The 19,388-nt window shown below is 37.0% G+C and overlaps 1 protein-coding gene across 1 annotated transcript in view; it reads right to left on the reverse strand.

Annotated features, from left to right (window-relative positions):
• Window positions 1-19,388, reverse strand: part of SLC44A5 (solute carrier family 44 member 5) — a gene marked incomplete at both ends in the record, with an annotated part of 384,719 nt that overhangs the window by 81,576 nt on the left and 283,755 nt on the right. The window contains 2 exons of the mRNA XM_080691446.1: window positions 288-372; window positions 11,857-11,941. Coding sequence (XP_080547572.1) covers window positions 288-372; window positions 11,857-11,941 — 170 coding nt within the window. The remainder of the gene's footprint in view (window positions 1-287; window positions 373-11,856; window positions 11,942-19,388) is intronic.

Raw genomic sequence — 19,388 nt, forward strand, 5'->3', positions numbered from 1 at the left:
ACCCTGTTTCAAAACAAAGATTAAAAAATAGGACTGGAGGTATAACTCAGACCTTGGGTTCTATACCCAGTACTATAAAAAAAAAAGTTAGGTAAGATAATCACTGAGGCTCTTTAGTATTTCTAAAATTTTTAATCTCTCTTAGTTTTTATTGGAAATGAACAAACATGAGATCATGCTATGTCTTCCTGCCACACATGCATAGAACTCAAGTAGAATTTCAGAATCATTTCACCCCAAAGTGTTCAGAAATGTTAATACCATCAGCAAGGTATCTCCTTCCTTACCTGTGTGGTAGGGCACTGGAAGTTTATCATCATGGAAGGAGTGGCACATTTTAAGAGATTGAAGTAAAATAGAATGGTTTTATTCCTGTTAAAGAAGAAAACAACATAAAATAATGTTTCTAGTGACCATGGAAATAGTTTGTAATATTTTTAGAACCTGGATACTTTTAATATATGACCATTTAAAATAAGCTTTATTTTCTATAGACAGATGAAATATATTCCCCAACATTTAAGCTACCTAACAAAGCATATTTTGTAATTGTAAAAAGTTGAAATAATCAACTTGTTCATTGGCAAGAGATTGGTTAAATACAAAACTGTAAATTCATAGCCAGTCATGGTGGTGCACTCTTATAATCCCAATATTTGGGAAGCTGAGTCAGAAGGATCCCAGGTTTAAGGCCAGCTTCAGCAACTTAGTGAGACCCTCAGCAACTTAGCAAGACTTTGTTTCAAAATAAAAAGGGGAGGGGCTGGGGGTAAAACTCAGAGGTAAAATGCCTCTGAGTTCAATCCCAAGTGCCAACTCCCCCGCCAAAAAAAAATCATGAAGTAGAAGATTGCATTGCTGTTGAAAACAATGTTGACGAATATATTAATGGATGGAGAAATTCATAGTACATTAATTTTAGGAGGCAGCTTACTAAAGAGTATTGAAACATGATTTAATTTTAATTTTGTAAAAGCAGGTATAACAAATTATATGCAGGAAGAAATTATTATATCTGAATGTCGGGATCATATTTGTTTAGTTAATTTTTTGTGCCTTTATGAATTTCCTAAAATAATATGTATTACTTTGGTAATCTGAAAAAGATAGATAAATTGAGTTATATTTTCCCTCTATTGAAAATTATAATCAGTAGTAGAGTAATGGCCACTGACTGTAATTCATCACTATTTTTGAGTGGAATATTAGTCTTCTGTTTGACAAACCATGATTCTCTTTTGAATCTCAATTTCCTCACTAGTCAAATGAGGATAATACAAGTCCTAACTATTTCACAATGGTGTTAGGAGAACTTAAGATACTGAGTAGTGGACTCAAGACAAATGCTTGTCCAATGTTCATGTGCAGAAGTAAAACTTAGGGTGTTTATTGAAAAACCCTGATTCCTGACTCCTTCTCAACCCTTAAAAGCTCAAATGACCACATAGGGGGTCCCTAATTTGCATCTTTTCCCCTAAGCTCTTCATTGTTTTCAGGTATGGATTGTCTACAAACCACATCTTAAAAAACATAGCTTTAATCACTCAAGAAGAATGTTTCCAAGAACCTTGCCAAGTCCCCAGTTAACCAATATGCCTATACATAACGTAAAATGTATAACGGGCTGTTGAGCAATACTTTTCCTATTGACACAGAATCAGTAAGTAGAATCCAAATCTAAGGATTGACAAAAAATCTGCAACAGAAAACTGGGGCTTGATCCTTACATTATTCCACCTTCTTCCTGCCACTGTACATAAGCCAGAGGTGGTAGGAGGGAGGTAGTATGGAGAGAACAGATTTGGCAAGATACAATGAGCAAGTTAAGAGGACTTTCCTTACCTTTCTCATTAAGGAGAGGGTGGATTGCATTCCCAATTTCAAATTATAGAGAGCTGAAAAAAACCTCTCTTAGAGACCAAAGATGCCTGAATGAAGTATCTCATTTTCCAGTATCTCATTTTCCAGTTAAACACCTCTTTTTTTCTTTTTCTGAGCCCACATATAAATGTTTTACTTTGAAATATTTCAAGCAAATAATTAAAAAAGAGCCCATCACATTATCCTGTTCAGTTTTAGCATTATTAAGTATCTACATCAATATTTAGAGAGAAAACACAAGCAAAGCCCTTGTGCCTCCCTGACTCCATCAGACCTCCTGCTGGGGAAGGTGTGGCAGCGATTTGCACACATCATTCCAATGCCAGTTCATGATTTCACACTCTTACTTCATCCCCAGAAAACAGACTGTGCAAAGTGACACTGCATTAGATCAAGAACATTTACATGCCAGACAATACTCTAAGCACTTTACATGTGTCTCATTAAGTGCCTCCCACACCCCAACCACTGGGTGAGGCTGGTACTGCTCTCCCACTTACAGAAAAAGGAAAACACAGACCAACAGAAGTGATGTGTGAATACAGATACACAGTGGTCTTGAATTTGTGTTTATTTTTTTCAGAGATAAAAGCAGAGGTTTTAATGAAGAAAAACAAGGGTTTCGAGGGGAAGGGAGGCCATCAAAAAGGCAAAAAGGAAAAAGAGGTCTTTACCATTTTTTTTCAGTTCTTTTATAAAACTTCCAGGAGCTGGTGGGTGGGGTCCCACAGGGGAGAACTGAATTTTCTCTTAATCTTCAGGTTCCCTGGCAACAGGCTTAAGTTTAATGGGAAAAATAAACCCATTTCATACTCGTATCTTATTGAATTCAGATGATGCATGCAGGTAGCAGTTCTTGGAACCTTCTCAGCACTGTGTGTATGGTGCTGGGCTTCCCCCATGCTAGGTAAGTGGTCTTCCACTGAGCTGTATCCCCAGTTCTTTTTACTTTTTTTTTTTTTAGATGAGGTCTGTCTAAATTGCCAAGGTTGGCTTTAGACTTGTGATCATCCTACCTCAGACTCCTGAGTAGCTGGGATTATGTGTGTGCCATCATGCCTGGCCTCAGCATGGCTTTGACTTATCTCTGTTGAAAGATGTAACTCTTACATTCACTTTCTGAAGTAACAATTCAATTCTGAAGTAACTCAACTGTTTATACTCTTCATGTGTTGATAGCAGGTAGGCATCTCCCAACCCTGCTACTTAAACACCACCACAATGAACAGAAGACTCATTTCCTTCTCCACATGAATACCTCTTACAAGGCAGTTCTGCTTCTGTGTCTATTTGAGAATGGAAGAAATGAGACCCAAAGAAACCACAAGAAAGTTCAAAAAGTCAATGTACCAGAGAGAAGGCAATAGAAAAGAACCTGTCATGGTAGGATGTAGAGTCAAGTCAATGGGGTTGAGCCTTCCTAGTTGTACCTTGCTTCACGGTAAAAGAATGGAGGTGAATCACCAGGAAATGGAGCTGAAGGCATATGAAGGAGAGAAAGCCACAGCTGATGTCACATCAGACAACTACCCGGCAAGTCCTCCCCTAGAATTTGTCTTCATGTTCCCCATGGGAGAGCCAATCTTTGGATGCTTATGTCAAAGAGTACGTATGGCCGGCTAGCTATGTCTTAGCCATACCAACAAAAGCCGCACAGGACTGAAGTAGTAGCCATCCATGTACAGACATTTATCCCTGTCCTTCTTCTTCCATCCCTCACAATATGACAAAAGAACTAGGATAAGGAAGGGAGGGGAGTAAAGTGGAACAGCAGAGCACTCCCCCTCTTCCACTCCACCTTCTTCTTCAAGAGTCGTTCCTGGACGTGCGGGGGTGGGGGGGTGGAAAAAATAAGACTGAATTTTTAAAATCAGACTATGCCAAATTTTTAACAAAGAGTGTCTGGAAAGCTATGAAATCTGCCTAAGACATCAAAACTAGAGGAAGGGAGGAGATGTGAAAGAGCATGGTTAACAGTAAGAGAAAAATAAACCCATTGCACATTCATATCCCATTGAGTTCAAGTGGCTCATGCAGCGGGTTATAAATTCAGACACGATATGCACGGGGCCGCTTAGAAATCCACAAGCATCGCTCAGCTCTCTCATCACTCAAGCAACGGGGCCATCCACATGCTGGCACGGTGCATGTAATCCAAATTTGTGCCTAGAAAAATGAATAAATTATTGCCTGTTATGGATCACTGAGTCTCTTAGGAGAAGTTAAAACCATGAATGGTAAATCAGGAAGCATCAAGGGGCTTCCATAAGTAAAATTGATTTATAGACTGCAAAATGCTATATAAACTCAAGTTATTCACCAGATTATGTTATCCTCAAGGGTAGCGTTGTTGCCTTATTCATCTCTATCCCTGGCACCTTGTCAGAATGCAGCCTAGTACTTGGCTCATTCTAGCCACTTATAAAAAGTTTTGGAATGAAGGAGATCAATGACAAACACGATTTTTAAAAATGTGTTAGTTTAAAATTATTTTTAATGTTTCAGCACAAATCTATAAGTCTTCCAGTCTCTCTAATAGCCTCACATTTCAGCATATCTCACCTTCCTTAGTTACAGAATAGATGGTGATGGTGGTAGCTGAGCAATTTTCATGGAGAAATTGAGGAAATAATTTGTTATTTATTATTAATTATATTTTCACCAAGAAATTAAAAACAGAAGCAACAGCAAGCTGCCAATTGCATATAATGTGGCAAGTGCTGCAACTCATCTCCCTTGATTATTGGAGAAGTGGCTAGAATTGTCCAAGGACTCTCCAATGAATCTTCCTGATACTAAAATAAGTTAATAAACAAAAGTATAAAAAAGGAATTAACTTTATCACACTAGCTAAGGCCTTGGAGGATGGGATTTCCTCAGATTTGCACAAGCATTCAACAACTTCTAGAAGGTGGAATGCGTATGAAGTGTGCCAAGTGAGGAATCCTATGGAAAGTGTGGAATAAGATTTTCCTGACAGAAATCATAAAAAACATTGGACTCACAGCTGACAGAAGTGTAGCCAAAAGCAGGAAGATTAATTACAGGCTTACATCTAGGTCTCTAATGTAAATCATCGCTTCTCTATTTCTCCTGTACTCCTATACCTAGACACCCAAGAAAAATAGGCAAAACCAGAGATTTTTGTGTTGAACAAAACTTCTGAGGATAACAGAGGTTTTTTACAAGATTTGATACCCCAGACTATATCCCTTCATGTATGGCATCTTGAAAGTCACTGCCTGACATTTGGATTTCTACCAGTTCATGTGGTAGTGAACTCTGACAGCCAACACAACCCCATCACCCCACACAGAGCAGGGCCCTCCCTAGAATGCTGACCTCCGAAGACAGAAGTGAAGTAAATCTACAAGGAACATCTCAGTCCTTTTTCTTTTATGGAGAATCAGCTAACCCAAGGAGTCAGAGAGCAAAATAGAAAGAAAAATTAAAGCAGAAAAAAACTGACCCTGGATGAAATAAAAATAGTTCCAGGATGGGAGGATCCTTTGAAGCACTTCCAGTATATTTAGAGTGATTCAAGAAGATTATCCATAAAATAAAAAATATGACATTACTATAAAGGAAAAACAAGCAAGGGCTTATAAGATTGAAAATAAGATTTTTCAAAATAAGTAAGTCTGAAATATTTTGAAAAAATTTAGAACATAGAACATGAAAAGATGGAAAATACATTGCAGGGATGGGGGCAGGTAGAGCAATGAGATTAATCTAGGGAGGTCCATGGTATTAATTTTTTAAAAGAGAGATAGCTAATAAAATGCAAGAGAAGACAGCAAAAAAAAAAGCAGAAAAATTTTCCAGAGTTTATGAGGGATATAGTTTGAAGAATCAAAAGATTCACTGAAGCCGGGCATGGTGGTGCATGCTTGTAATCCCAGCATTTGGGAGGCTGGGACCTGGAGGATCACAATCACTGTTCACAGACAGCCACAGCTACTTAGTGAGGCCCTCTGCAACTCAGTGAGACCCGGTTTCAAAATAAAGAATAAAAAATAGGGCAGGGGGTATAGCTCGGAGGTCTAATTCCCCTGGGTTCCATCCCCAGAACCACAAAAAAAAAAAAAAAAGATTCACTGAGCATTGAACAAAAAAAATTTTTTAAAGACCTACATTCAATTGAGAGATTTCAGAAGAAATTATTTTAAATACTTATTAAGAAGAAAAAAGTTATCATCAGGTAAGTGAATCAGATCCACCTTAGACATACACTGAATACCCAAAACAGTGAAACAATGTCTTCAAATTTCAGAAGAAATTTGTCTTTCAAGCTACAATTCTATAACTAGACAATAAATCAAATATAAAGAAAGAGAGAAAAAAAAGACAAAATGAAAGAAAAAGGACATTTCCGGGAACTCAAAAAGTTTATCACCATGTTTTCTTAGAAAGGTAACTAAGGATGTTCTTTGTCAAAACAAAAAAGGAGCAGCTTTGGGAGATAGAAAACACTGAATGAGTCATACTTGTACTAAAAGAATGACTATTTTATTCAAAATTAAAATTTAACTGAGCATAAATCTGACAACTCTAGAAATAAGGTCCAATCTAATGAAGTAGAGAAGCTACAGAATGAAAGCAATGGGGCTACAATTTACCAGGTCCAGAGTAGAGCTAAAAGATGGATGGTCTACAAGGTGGGTCTTCAGAGAAAAGATGCCTCTGGAAAGTGGTTTGGTCAGAGTGGTAGAAAACATATCTCCTGAAGAAGGCTGTCCAAAATAACATTTGTGGTTAAACAACAACTTATACAAGAATGTCTTTGCCCTGTGTTGAAGCACACTAAAATGTGAGATGATCTTATGCTGCTACCAAAGTTTAAGGCTTGATTTTATATAAGGGACATGATAGAAATGAAAATATAAGCCGGGCATGGTGACGCAGGCTTGTAATCCCAGTACTTGGAAAGCTGAGACAGAAGGATCGCAGGTTTGAAGCCAGTTTTAGCAACCTAGTGAGGTTCTCAGCAACTGATCGAGACCCTGTTTCCAAATAAAAAATAAAAAGGTCTTGGGATATAGCCCAAAGGTATAAAGCCTATGGGTTCCATCCTTAGTACCTCTCCCCCACACACAAAATATAATGGTCTGGTAGTGAATAAAAATTGCACAATTATTACAAAGTCAAAGTCTTTTATTGTTTCTAACTTATAAAATCAATCTACCAATAAAACATATTAGAGTCTATTAAAATAATAACAAATAATAAAATAATTATGTAATATATATAACAAATAAAATAATAATAATAACAAATTTAAGCTTTTAAAAGAGTAAACAACAAAGAGTGGAAGATGGAAAGGGAAAGTAAAACAGAGAGAAAGGGCACATAAAGAGGAGTCAAGATACTGTAAAAAGTAGAATAAGAGGTAGGGGCGCTAGTACATTATTAAAGGGGACCACAAGGAAACCTAAAAGTAGTAATTTATGAAACATGGGGAAAATTCTGAACATGGTGGTACATATATGTAAACCCAGTACTTGGGAGGAAACAAGAGGATCACAGGTTCAAGGCCAGCCTCGATAATTTAGTAAGATCCTCCACTACTTACTGAGACCCTGTTTCAAAATAAAAACAAACAACAAAAAAAGGGGCTGGAGGAGTAGCTCAAAGGTAGAATGCCCCTGGGTTCAATCCCCAGTTACTATAAATAAATAAATAAATAAATAAATAAATAAATAAATAAATAAAGCGAGGAGAGGGAGGATCAGGAAAAGACATAATGTAAATGAACGAAATCTTTGTTTTCTATACCAGGCTATCAATTGATACTATCTAAAGTTAATAGAGCATAAAAGAATAAGCATGTTATCTAAAGTTACATTTTTAAAACTGCCAGAAAAACTGAACCAGAAAGAGAAAAGATCGTCCCTGTAGAATAAAAAATGATAGGTGAAGTGTCTTGGACTAGAAGAAAGACCCCTGCTTTTATTATAGACTCTTCATTCTTGCTTAATTTGCTTTTGTATACACATATTATTTTGAAAAAATATTAAAAAATTAATCCAAGTTGAGGATCTGTGCTTGTGCCACGTTCAAACCACTTAGTGGGACACTCTTTTGCCTTTTTGTGAAAGGCTCTTCCATGAATGAAAGGTAAAGTAGCTTTTGTTTCCTTTAGAGCACAACTGTGCCAAATTGAACACAAAACCTGAATAGAAGAACTTCATCTTCTTGATCTTTCCTTTCCCTTAAAAGAGCCTTGCCCTGGGGGATGGGTGGTGCTGTATATCTGATTTGGTAACGATGCTGCCTCAGACAATGTTCAAAGTTGTTTTAACACAACCTTTACCAGCTGAAGTTTTTGTAGTAGCCAGAAGGTGGCATCAAAAATCAATCAAGCTTTTTCTTTTTTGTGGAAATCTCAAAGCAAAGGCCTGCAACCCAAGTGTCGGGAGCAACTTCCCTGAAACTGAAAAGGCAGAGAAAGTTACACACAACAAAGCACCTGCTTGCCTTTGAAGTCCCCTGTTTCATCTGTCTTGATATTTTAGAAAACTTCCATCATTTCACCAGGAGTCCTTTTGGTTTGGCATAGATAAAGCACAAAAGGCCAAATTCTACGTTTCAAATATTACTGCACCCTCTCTGGATACGGAATTGAAGTTCAGTAGATAGGATGTCTTCCAGAGGTGAGAATCACTGGATTCCTGTGAGGCCATAATGACACTAAATAGTAAAAAACCTTGGTTTGGGGCTGTGTAAATTGCTTAATACCTCCTGATGTAAATGCATTTCATTTGGCATAGAAACACACATTAATTATTTATTTATTGAATGATACTTCATATCAGCTCTGTTCAAGATTTTTAGGCTCAGGTTAAACATACTATAATGAAGAATGAAGAGTTTCACTGCAGCCCTATCAGTGTGCAACCAAGAGCAGGGAACCTGGGGCCAGCACATGCCACCATTGCCATTTCATAGTCAATAGCACCTTGGTAGGGACTTTGACTTTGCTGAAGTTCAGTTTTCCAAGTTTTCCAAATGGAAGTAGTAGTGATACCCACTTAGTATTAGGAAGATCTGAGGAAGTCTTTACATTGACTTCCAACTAAGGAGCAAGTCACAGGTCTACATGACCCCTTCATTCTCATTTATTCAAACATGAATGTACTGAGCAACTCTTAAGATGCCAGACAATGTTGTCGGTGCTGAGGGCATCACAGTGAAGGAGACAGAGAAGGAAAGCCCCTGATCTCAAAGGGCGCTGGGCCCAGTAAGGAGAGCTGAACAAAGCGAACAAATTGATAATCTGGATGAATTCAGGGAGTGATAAGAATCCACAGCAGTAAATCAGAATCTTGTGCCAGAAAGAAGGTGCCAGGAATGAAGGGCTAAGGGGTGAGGGGCTGCCTCACAGGAGCCAGCAAGAATGGTCTTTTAAAATGTAAGGTTGGAGCTGGGCGCGGTGGCGCATGCTTGTAATCCCAGCATTTGGGAGGCTGACACCAGAGGATCTCGGTTTGCAGACAGCCTCAGCTACTTAGTGAGGCCCTCTGCAACTCAGAGAGACCTGGTTTCAAAATAAAGAAAAATAGGACAAGGGGTATAGCTCAGAGGTCGAATGCCCCTGGGTTCCATCCCCAGACCTGCAAAAATAGATAAATAAATAAATAAATAAATAAATAAATAAATAAATAAAATGTAAGGTTGGGTCACTCTCTTGATGAACACCTTCCTTTATACATATACATATACATGCATATACACATATATTCATATTTGTGTGTGGGAGTGATAAGGGGAATTGAATCCAGAAGCATTCTACCACTGAACTATACCCTAGCTCTTTTCACTTTTTATTTTGAAACATTATACTATTTTCTATTTATGACTTTTATTTGATTTTATATTTGATGATCATTTCTTCTTCTTGGCTTTTTAAGAGAAGTTCATATCATAAAACTATCAATAATTTTTATTCAGGAATATCTGTGGAAAATATCTATTTTTCTGGATTACCACTATCTTTTAACTTTGTTTGCTATGACTCAAGATAGTTTATGTTGTATGGTAAAATTCTTAAACATTTATCTTATAGTTTGGGGTTTTGCTATTATGTTTACGAAAGGTTGCTTTACCCCATTATTCTATAAATATGCCCTTGATTTTTTTTGTTAATTTCTTTATACTGAATATTAAAAATTCAATGCTTCAGTATTTATTTTGTAGAAATTGATTGATTGATTGATTGTGGTACTGGTGGTGGAAACCAGGGGCTTTTTTTTTTCTTAACCTCTGGGCTATACTCCCAGACCTACTTTTTTGGAAACAGGCTCTCACTAAGTTGCTAAGAGCCTCACTAGGTAGCTGAGGCTGGCTTTAAACCCATGTGATCCTCCTGTTTCAGCCTCCCAAGTGCTGGGATTACAAGAGGGTATGGCCTGGCTATAGACATTAAAATATATAAAAAGATATTATAAAAGTAATGGAGAAATATAGGAGAATGATATTTTGAGGAAGAGGATAGAAATTATTATAATCATGACAAAATACTAAAACTACAAAGAAACATTTGTAAAACTGACTATTGAAAACGTGAACATAATTTCCAGTGGCTTTATTATATTTCAGTAAATGTACAGGCTATAATTTACTACTAGCCATATATTGTTAAAGATTTGTTTAGTTTTCAATATACTATTATCATAGATACTTAAATGAGCTCGTCTGTGTATTAAGCAAGGATTGTCTTTGAATAATCTCATGTATAAAAATGTGTGGTGTCATATTTTTGTTAGAAATAAGTAGGTCATTGGTTTAGGTGTAGAAAACTTATTGACACAAAAGAACCAAAGATTTAGAGATTTGATTTTTTTTAACTACTTTCTTTGTCCATAATAATATGTAGGTTCTGTTGGCAATGTCAAAGATTTTCTAAGTTACTGAAGTTAAAATAAGAATTACCACCCTGAATCAAAATTTCTTCTAGTTGTCTCCAAAAGGCAGGGGACCTTTCATTGGATTAAACTTGTCCTCATAAACTCAACTTGACATGCTTAAGGATTTGCCTCTCCCTCCTTCAAAATTCCAAGTTTTCTTGATTGTAATATTTCTACTCCATGAATTTTATTAGCTCTTTCTAAATCCATTTTTTAATTCTGTACATCTCTTGAAATAATAAGCTCACAGTTACAGGAAGGCAGTGTGAGAACAAAACTAAAGTGTTCTGAACCATGATTTTTTCATGGTGCTGGGAGTGGAAAATTATTGTTGCATTATTTTTCTTTTTACCATCACATACCAGCTTTTATAGGAACTGAATTGATTATAAAGACCCATGTGATTTAGCAACAACCCCAGGTAGTAAAAGAAAAGAAATGAACCATTGAGAAAAGAGGGTACATTTTCTAAAAATGTGGCATTTATGGCTTCTTTTTAGTCAAAGAAATAGAAAACTTGCTTTCATAAATGGATACTTCAGTTATGATTAATGTTAGAAAGGAAATTTTTTCTCAGCTACTCAGGGGCATTGTCCATAGCAGCCGCATTGTCCTAAAAAGCCTACCAAGCACCCAAGACCTTCTGGGTGCCCCTCTTTGTAAGGCAGAATGATTTACCAGTAGGCACTGTGACAAAAATAATCAAACTACCGAGCTGTCTAGCTTTTTGGCAGCTACTCAGGACTTGGTCTTCTAAGAGTCCATTTTATAAAGCATTTTAAAATATGGCTACTGAAAAAAAAAAGCCACTGGTTTCATCTATCTTGTAGAATTATATTTTTACTAAGCAGAGTCTCCATGCATTCTGATAAACAGCTACATGACAATGACATCATGTCTAGAGTTAAGTAGTATGAAATGTCTCACTGGCTCATAGGTGTCTGTAGGGAAAGGGGTGGGGAAAGGAATTTCAGTCTTCCTAAGAGGTCTAGTAGGAGTAATAGAAAAGTGATTTCTAAGTTCTAGCTTAGATAGTAAAATCACCCAAAACAAAAGTGGCCATACTCACTCATTGGGGGTGCCCTTCTGGCCACAGAAGTGACCCTGGCTGTCTGTAGGGTAAGCCACTCTCCTGGGGTCACCATGTAGCCAGGCTGCAGGAAGGAGAAAGGACAAAGATGCTATCAGCAACATCTGGGTAAAGGCAATCTGATTTGAGGTGTTAGAATGCACCGCCGGAGCACAGTAACCTCTCCCCTTGGCCACAGAAGATTATTGATTTTCTTCAGAGTAATTTCTTAATGAAAAGTAAAGTAAAATATGGATGAATCAGTCAGAAAGCACATTCTTCTTATTCTCTCAAGATCTTTCTGGGTTGTAGCCAAAACATGAGGTAATGCACTTAGAAAATGAAATTTTTTTAAAATGTGAATTAAAGGGCACACTACAAAAGCTTAGCTGGAAGATACTTTCTCTAGGGTTCAGAACCCAATGACTTCATAGAAGAGCTGATAAATGTACAGTAAATAAAATGATGTAATACTTACCGGTTATGCATATGTCAAAGCCATTTTAAAATTCAAAGGAATTAAAAACTACAATGTCAGTTTAAATGGACTAGTTTGTGATGATTTTATGTGACACCATAAAGGCAAATAGAAGCACCTAAAGAGGCAGTGCATTATAAAAATTTACCATATACTTTGTCTAACAATCTCAAAGCCTAATAAAAAACATAAAGCATTTTCAAACTTCATGAGAACTGAGGACCTGATTCCATTTTCTGTGAACATGCTGTGCTTCACCTCATAAAACTCATCAGCATTTTTTTCAAGAATTATAGACATGATTTGACAGCTAGGATATAAAACCACAGAAAGCAATATCCATCAGCTAAATTCTAATTTTATATAACTTTTTCTAACATCTCCAATTTGGCTAATACAGTTCTTAAAAATCTAGGAAATATGTTGGCCATCTAATGCTTGCCTCTGCATATGGAAAACCTATCTCTTTGTCCTTTGCTTTCCTTCCTTAACATTTTCTCAGCTATCTCCTTCCCCACATGTATTGGATTTGACAGTTCACGTTATAATTCAATCACCCATATGTATGTGGCCTGTGTGACTTGGGAAGATAAAAAAAATCAATTCTGGATGAATTTTAATATGGAATTTTTCTCCATATTTTTTCTCACCAAGCCAAGACTTTCTGTTCAGTACCTAAGCATTCACAAATGTCTTCTTGGTCTAATTCTTTCTCCAGTGTCATAGAGGCCACATCAGTTTCATCTTCTAATACCTTCTTATGAAATCTGACTCATTCGGGTGGCTCTCTGTGCCATATCTTCTTGCCGTTATTTCCCAGAATAAGGAAAGTGAACTATAAATAAGGCATTTAAATGACATCTAAGTATTCAAAGCACAGTGCCTCCAGACACCCATTTTATTATAGTCTGCTTTATTATATCTTAGTTTGTCACATTCTGGCTAAGCCTAAGAAAGAGGTCTAATTTTATTGACTATTTTCTATAATATTTTTCCTTTATACTAAAAATGTTTTACTCTTGTTCCCTATCATTATTATCAGAAATAGGCACCTAAAGAAACATTTGGATTTCTTGGTTTGCTATTTATTATCTATAACCCTGAAAAAATTACTTCATTATTTTGGATCTTGTATTTCAAATTTGCTATTAAAAATGAGTACATTGGTAGGCTGAGACAGGAGGATCACAGATTTGCGGCCAGCCTCACCTATTTAGTGAGACCCTCCACAACTTTGCGAAACCCTGTTTCAAAATAAAGAATAAAAAATAGGGCTGGAGGTATAGCTTAGAGGCAGAATGCCCCTGGGTTCAATCTCTAGTATCTAAAAAAAAATGGTTATATTAATACCCCCAACCATTAGGATGTTGAGAATATGAAAGAAGATAATGAAAGTAGAATATCTAATGCAGTGTTCTGCATCCAATTGGACTCAGTAATATTAGTTCTTGTCTTTTTTTGTTTATTTTTTCCTCAAAAGAAAAATCTGACACAAAGACTATGATGCAGGTAATTTATTTGAGAGGTAATTCCAAGAAGCTTAAGTGGTTGTAAGAAAAAATTTTCAGGAAAGGGATTAAGGTCCACATAGGACATGCCATTGGGTTATGGTGGTGGGTAGTATGACTCAGTCTCTCTGGGAATCATGGGCCATACCGAATGTGCCTAGCCAGTGACCTGGTAAAACTGCCCACCAGGACTGCAGACAACCTCAGACAGGCTGAGCAGAAGTGGGGTCTGAGCTCAACAGCCTCCGCCATAGTTTTCTTTCCCTTTTTAATTATCGATCAATTAATTTGTTTCTATCACACTAAATCTTCATAGGATGCATGGTTACAATGCACCAATAAAATTACATTTTAAAAAAGAATTAACTAAATGATCACTATTCACTATGTGTCCTATACTAGAATTCAATACCAGTGTAAGTTTATATCAAAGTTCTCAAAACATACATGACAAGGGGAGAATCAAGTTTGTAGATGGCTTTGAGAAGAGGTAGAGCTAGAAGAAGACTGGAAATCGGTTACGATTTGGACACACAGCTAGGAGCAGGGAAAGAATCATAGATCGAGGACCGTAGTGTAATAATAAGGCTTCCATTTATTAGTTGTTCTCCATGTGTTGGGGGCTGCGCTGTGTTTATTACACTATTTGCTTCATTGTACTCATGAGTCTCACAACAACCACGAGAGGTATTATTTTTACCTACATTTTATAGATAAGTGGCTCAGAGTCTATTTCTCAAGATCCCAAAGATGTTCAGTTATATAAACAGGGCTTTAAACTAAGTCCCACCATTTCAAACTCTAGACCACAGGGCCAATGATGCTGCCTATTACAGGTCAGATTTTGGAGTTTTTGTCATTGGGGTAGAAGAGACTTGAAGAAGATGGAGGGAGTGTGCTCCCCATCTGGGATCTGGAGATCTGGGGGTAAAGGTGATGAAGATGAAGGTGTCAAGGGGGGAATTCTGCTTGACTTTCTAGTTTTGCATTTTGACAGGTGGTCATGTTTACTGTGCTGCTGCGACCCCTCTCCAGCAGCCTGTGGCATGGAAGCTGAGCTGCAGATGGTGTGTGTTTGCTCTGGAGCATCGAGACTTTGAGCTGCAAAAGAGATGAGGAAGAGAAGATGTGCAGGTCACAGTCATTTCCCCCTATTCATAAGGAAAGGGGCTTCTCACATTTTCCTCCCTTTTTTGGATCTTTTCTATTCATGCAATTTCTAGAACTAGGCTAATTGGTGGCTACTAGCTACATGTCTATTGTGCATTTGAGATAGCTTATCAAAACTGAGACATGTTATGAATTCAAAATAATATTCTGAATATTTTATATTCAGGGGCATTCTACATCTGAGCTACATCCCCAGTCCTATTATTATTATTTTTAAACAAAGCCTCACTAAGTTGCTGAGGGCCTTGTTAAGTTTCAGAGCATTGTATTTATACATCATAATGGGGTAAAAAACTTGTATAGGCATAAATACACACATCACCCAGCCAGCCCTCACCCAGTCCCCACCTCACTCCCTCCCCATCCTTCCCTCCCATGCTTGGTTTAGTGGTGACTTCGATATGAATAAGTACATCATGTGCTTTAAAGAGTTTTCCTCTCCCCACCTTCTATCCCCACAGCTAGGTTGCCTTATTTGCTCTTCTATAGGATCTCTTTTTTTTACCTGGAGTTTCTCCTATGACCCCTTTCACCTTAGCTTTCACATATTAGGGAAAGCATCTGATTCCTTACTTTTTGCGACTGCCTAATCTCACTTAGCATAATGTCTTCAAGATCCATCCATTTCCCTGAAAATACCACAATTGTATTTTTTTGTAGCTGAGTAAAATTCCATTGTGTACATATCCCATAGTTTTGTAATACATTCATCGGTTGATGGACATTTTGGCTGGAAGTTAGAGAGAAATTGGAAAAGAAACAACAACAACAAAAAAAAACTAGGTAATTTAGTAGAGATTCCAGTAAAATAGTAGAAGTGGGGTAGAGAAAAAAGGTGGAGAAGGAGGTGATTTGATGAAGGAAACAGTTCAAGTAGTACTGCATGCATATATGAAATTATCAATATCACTTTCATTCAACACCATGTATGGGGAAGAGGAGAGAGTGCAGGATCTGGAAGGAAGCACACCAAGTGCCATGTGCATGTCCATTTCTATCACTCCAGACCTCGTTATGATGTAAAACTAAAGTGCACCAATAAAAGTATATTTTAAAAAAAGAAATGACATGCTTGACTCCTAAGAGTAGGTAATAAAAGATACTGCAGCTTCCTCTGCAGCTTCTTGTTTTTTCTCTCTCTCTCTCTCTCTCTCTCTCTCTCTCTCTCTCTCTCTCTTTCTCTTTCAGATCACTAGTCTAGGGGAAGACATGACCTGTCATGAGGATATGCAGGCAGTGCTATAGAAAAGCCCACATGACTGTCAACAGTTAGTGAGAAGTGAAAATTCCTCTCATATCTACATGAGGGAGCCATCCCACTCAGCCTGGCAGGTATGCTGACCGCAACTCCATGAAGACCCACCCAGCTTAGATGCTCCTGAGTTCTTGACCACAGAGACTATGAGATAAGAAATGTTTGTTATTTTATATTGCCGAGTTTTAGGCTAATTTACTACATAGTAATACATAACTAATCATTATACAACTTTATAAAACCGTTTCTATTATGATGTGAGACTGTAATGTGGCTATAAAAGTATAAATAAAAGAAGTCAGGGAAAGAAAAACAAACCTTTTCTATACTTAAGGAAGTACTTATATCATCTTCCTTTTTCTCAAATATTTTTAACAATTAGAAAACAAATTATCTTTTCAATTTGATTTGTTTTGTTATATTTTAAATTTACAGCCACAATTTCTAGGCTTTTAGTTTTTTGTTTTGTTTTGTTTTTTATTGGTCCTTTGCTACTGATTTAGTACATGGAAACTTCAACTTGATTTAAAATATTGCTTAGGGACTGACCAGTTATACAAGGTATCAGATAGCTATTCATCTTCATTCTTAAAATAAAAGTACCATGAAAAAAATTATCTTAAAATGCCCAGTCTAGAATATGGTTAAACTTCCATTTGTTTATATTGAATTATAATCATATTTCTACTCATGTAACAATTCATTTATAAGGCCTTATTTTGAAATTATAGGCACAAATAGACTCAGAAAATCTAGATAAACACATCTCATATTTAGTATAGGACTACTTAACACATTCTTCTTAATGCCAGAACAGCAACTACTTTTACAAACATCCCTAAAAGTTAAACAATGCTGTAGCCAAGTGAACCCCTATCAGTCTAAGAAGAACTAGACTGCAGACATCAGACTGTTCATGATCATTCCTTGCAAGAAAATAGCTGTCTTTTACTGAACTTGCTTTCTTAAGGTCAAACCAGTGTGTCGTTACAGGGTGGTGAGAGAAAAGAGTAGAAGAAAGTACTCAAAAAACATCATAGGTTCCCTCTGTTACCTTCAGTACTTAAGGAAACTTTACTCCACCTCTTTGTTAAATGGAAGGCAGTATAGCTCAGTGGTTAAGAGCACAGACTCTAAAATTAAACTGCCTGGATTGGGATGGTAAATAAAAACAAAGGACAAAATTATACAGTAATTAATGCAAATCTTGATCAGTCATCTTATTACCTTAATTATCTCACTGTTTTAGAAATAACTTTGACAGCCTACTTTAAGTGAAGCCAAGGCAAGCTAGTATGTGTGTGTATGAAAGAAAGAGTGAGTGAGAGAATATGAAAATTAGAGAAAAGAAATTCCTTGTAAATTCTGTTGGAGTAGTTCCTAGCAGATAACCTAAGGTTGGTAAGAGATGGGTGAAGACTTAATTCAGACAAATTATCCTTTCAATCTTGTAAAGTAAATGTATGTCACTGCAGTACCAGGAGTGAGTATTACTATCTAACATTATCTCTCACTTCCAAACATTTGCAAGCTTTGTGCCTTTTGTGCTCTAGGGTTGAGTCAAAAGTTGCAGCCATTAAAAAGCCCTCTGTCAAGGAGAAAATGTGATTAGATCAACCGCTCGCATTGACACTTAAAAATTAACTGAAAATCTGTTTGGGACAGCCAAGGCATTCCCTAAACACTTGCTGGTTGGGAATGCTGGCTTTCAAATAATTATTTTGTATCCCTTAAAGGTACATTTTAACGGTTTTAATATGAGAAGAACAGGCCTGCCAAATTGTGCTTATGGCTTTTTAACACAAGCAATTTACAAATGCAATGAAGCAGATAATAGGACACATGATACCGAATTTGAAAATCTGTGTTGATGACACTGCTGCTATAGGAACATTTTTGGGAGCAGCCCTGCTTCCAGTTGCTTTGATAAGAAAAATGTTTATCATTTCACAGGTAGTTTTTTCTACTCAATGGTGATTTAAGGTCATGTCCTTGAACACTCATCAGCCTCTCTTATGCTTAACAATATTTCACTCAAAATTATTTAGAATGAATGCACTCAGAACACAAAAAACCTGTAAGAATTCCACTCAATAAAGAAATCCATCCATCTATCTATCTATCTATCTATCTATCTATCTATCTATCTATCTATCTATCTATCGATCTATCTCTGTTCAAGTTACAGTCCAAACTGTGTTTGTTTGTTTGTTTGTTTGTTTGTTTGTTTGTTTGTATAGTACTGGGGATTGAACTCAGAAGCATTCTACCTCCAAGCTACACCCCAGCCCTATTTTTTAATCTTTTTTTTTCTTTTTATGCTGAAACAGGGTCTCACTGGGTTGCGAAGTGCCTCACTAAGTAGCTGAGGCTGTCTGCAAACTGTGATCCTCCAGTCTCCACTTCCCAAATGCTGGTATTACAAGTGTGCACCATCATGTCCAGCTTATTTATTTTATTTTATTTTAGTCTCACATCATAATATGGATCATGTTGACAATGGCATATATTCACACAGTATTTGGTACCCCCCACCCCCGGCTTCCCCTTTTCCCTCCCTCCCAATACTGAGTGTTCAGGTTAACCATGAACCCAAATATGTGTATTCACATGTATACACATATTTGAATGTAGATTTTTCATTGATTAACCTCAGCCTTCTTCCTCCCTTACCCTTCCTTTCTGGCTTGGCTGAGGTTTCCTCTCCAGGTCTTTCCATTTTCTTGCGAATGACATGATTTTGTTCCTCTTTATTGCTGAGTAGAATGTCATTATGTGTATTTCACATAATTTTGCAATCTATTCATCTATAGTTCAGCTGCCATGGAGATCTGTGTGGAGATTCCTTAGAAAACTGGGAATGGACCTACCACATGATCCAGCTGTATCACTCCTGGGTATCTTTCCAAAGGGGTTGAAATCAGAGAACTACGGTAACAAATGCATACCCATGTTTATAGCAGCACAATTTGCAATAGCTAAAATATGGACCCAAACTAGGTCTCCATCGACAGATAAATGGATCGCAAAATATTAATTTTTTATTTTAAAACAGAGTCTCAATAAGTTGTGGAGGACCTCACTAAGTAGGTGAGGCTGGCTGGGAACCTACATCCTCTTG

The sequence above is a fragment of the Muscardinus avellanarius genome, assembly GCF_963383645.1.
Source record: "Muscardinus avellanarius genome assembly, chromosome: 3".
Lineage (NCBI taxonomy): Eukaryota > Metazoa > Chordata > Mammalia > Rodentia > Gliridae > Muscardinus > Muscardinus avellanarius.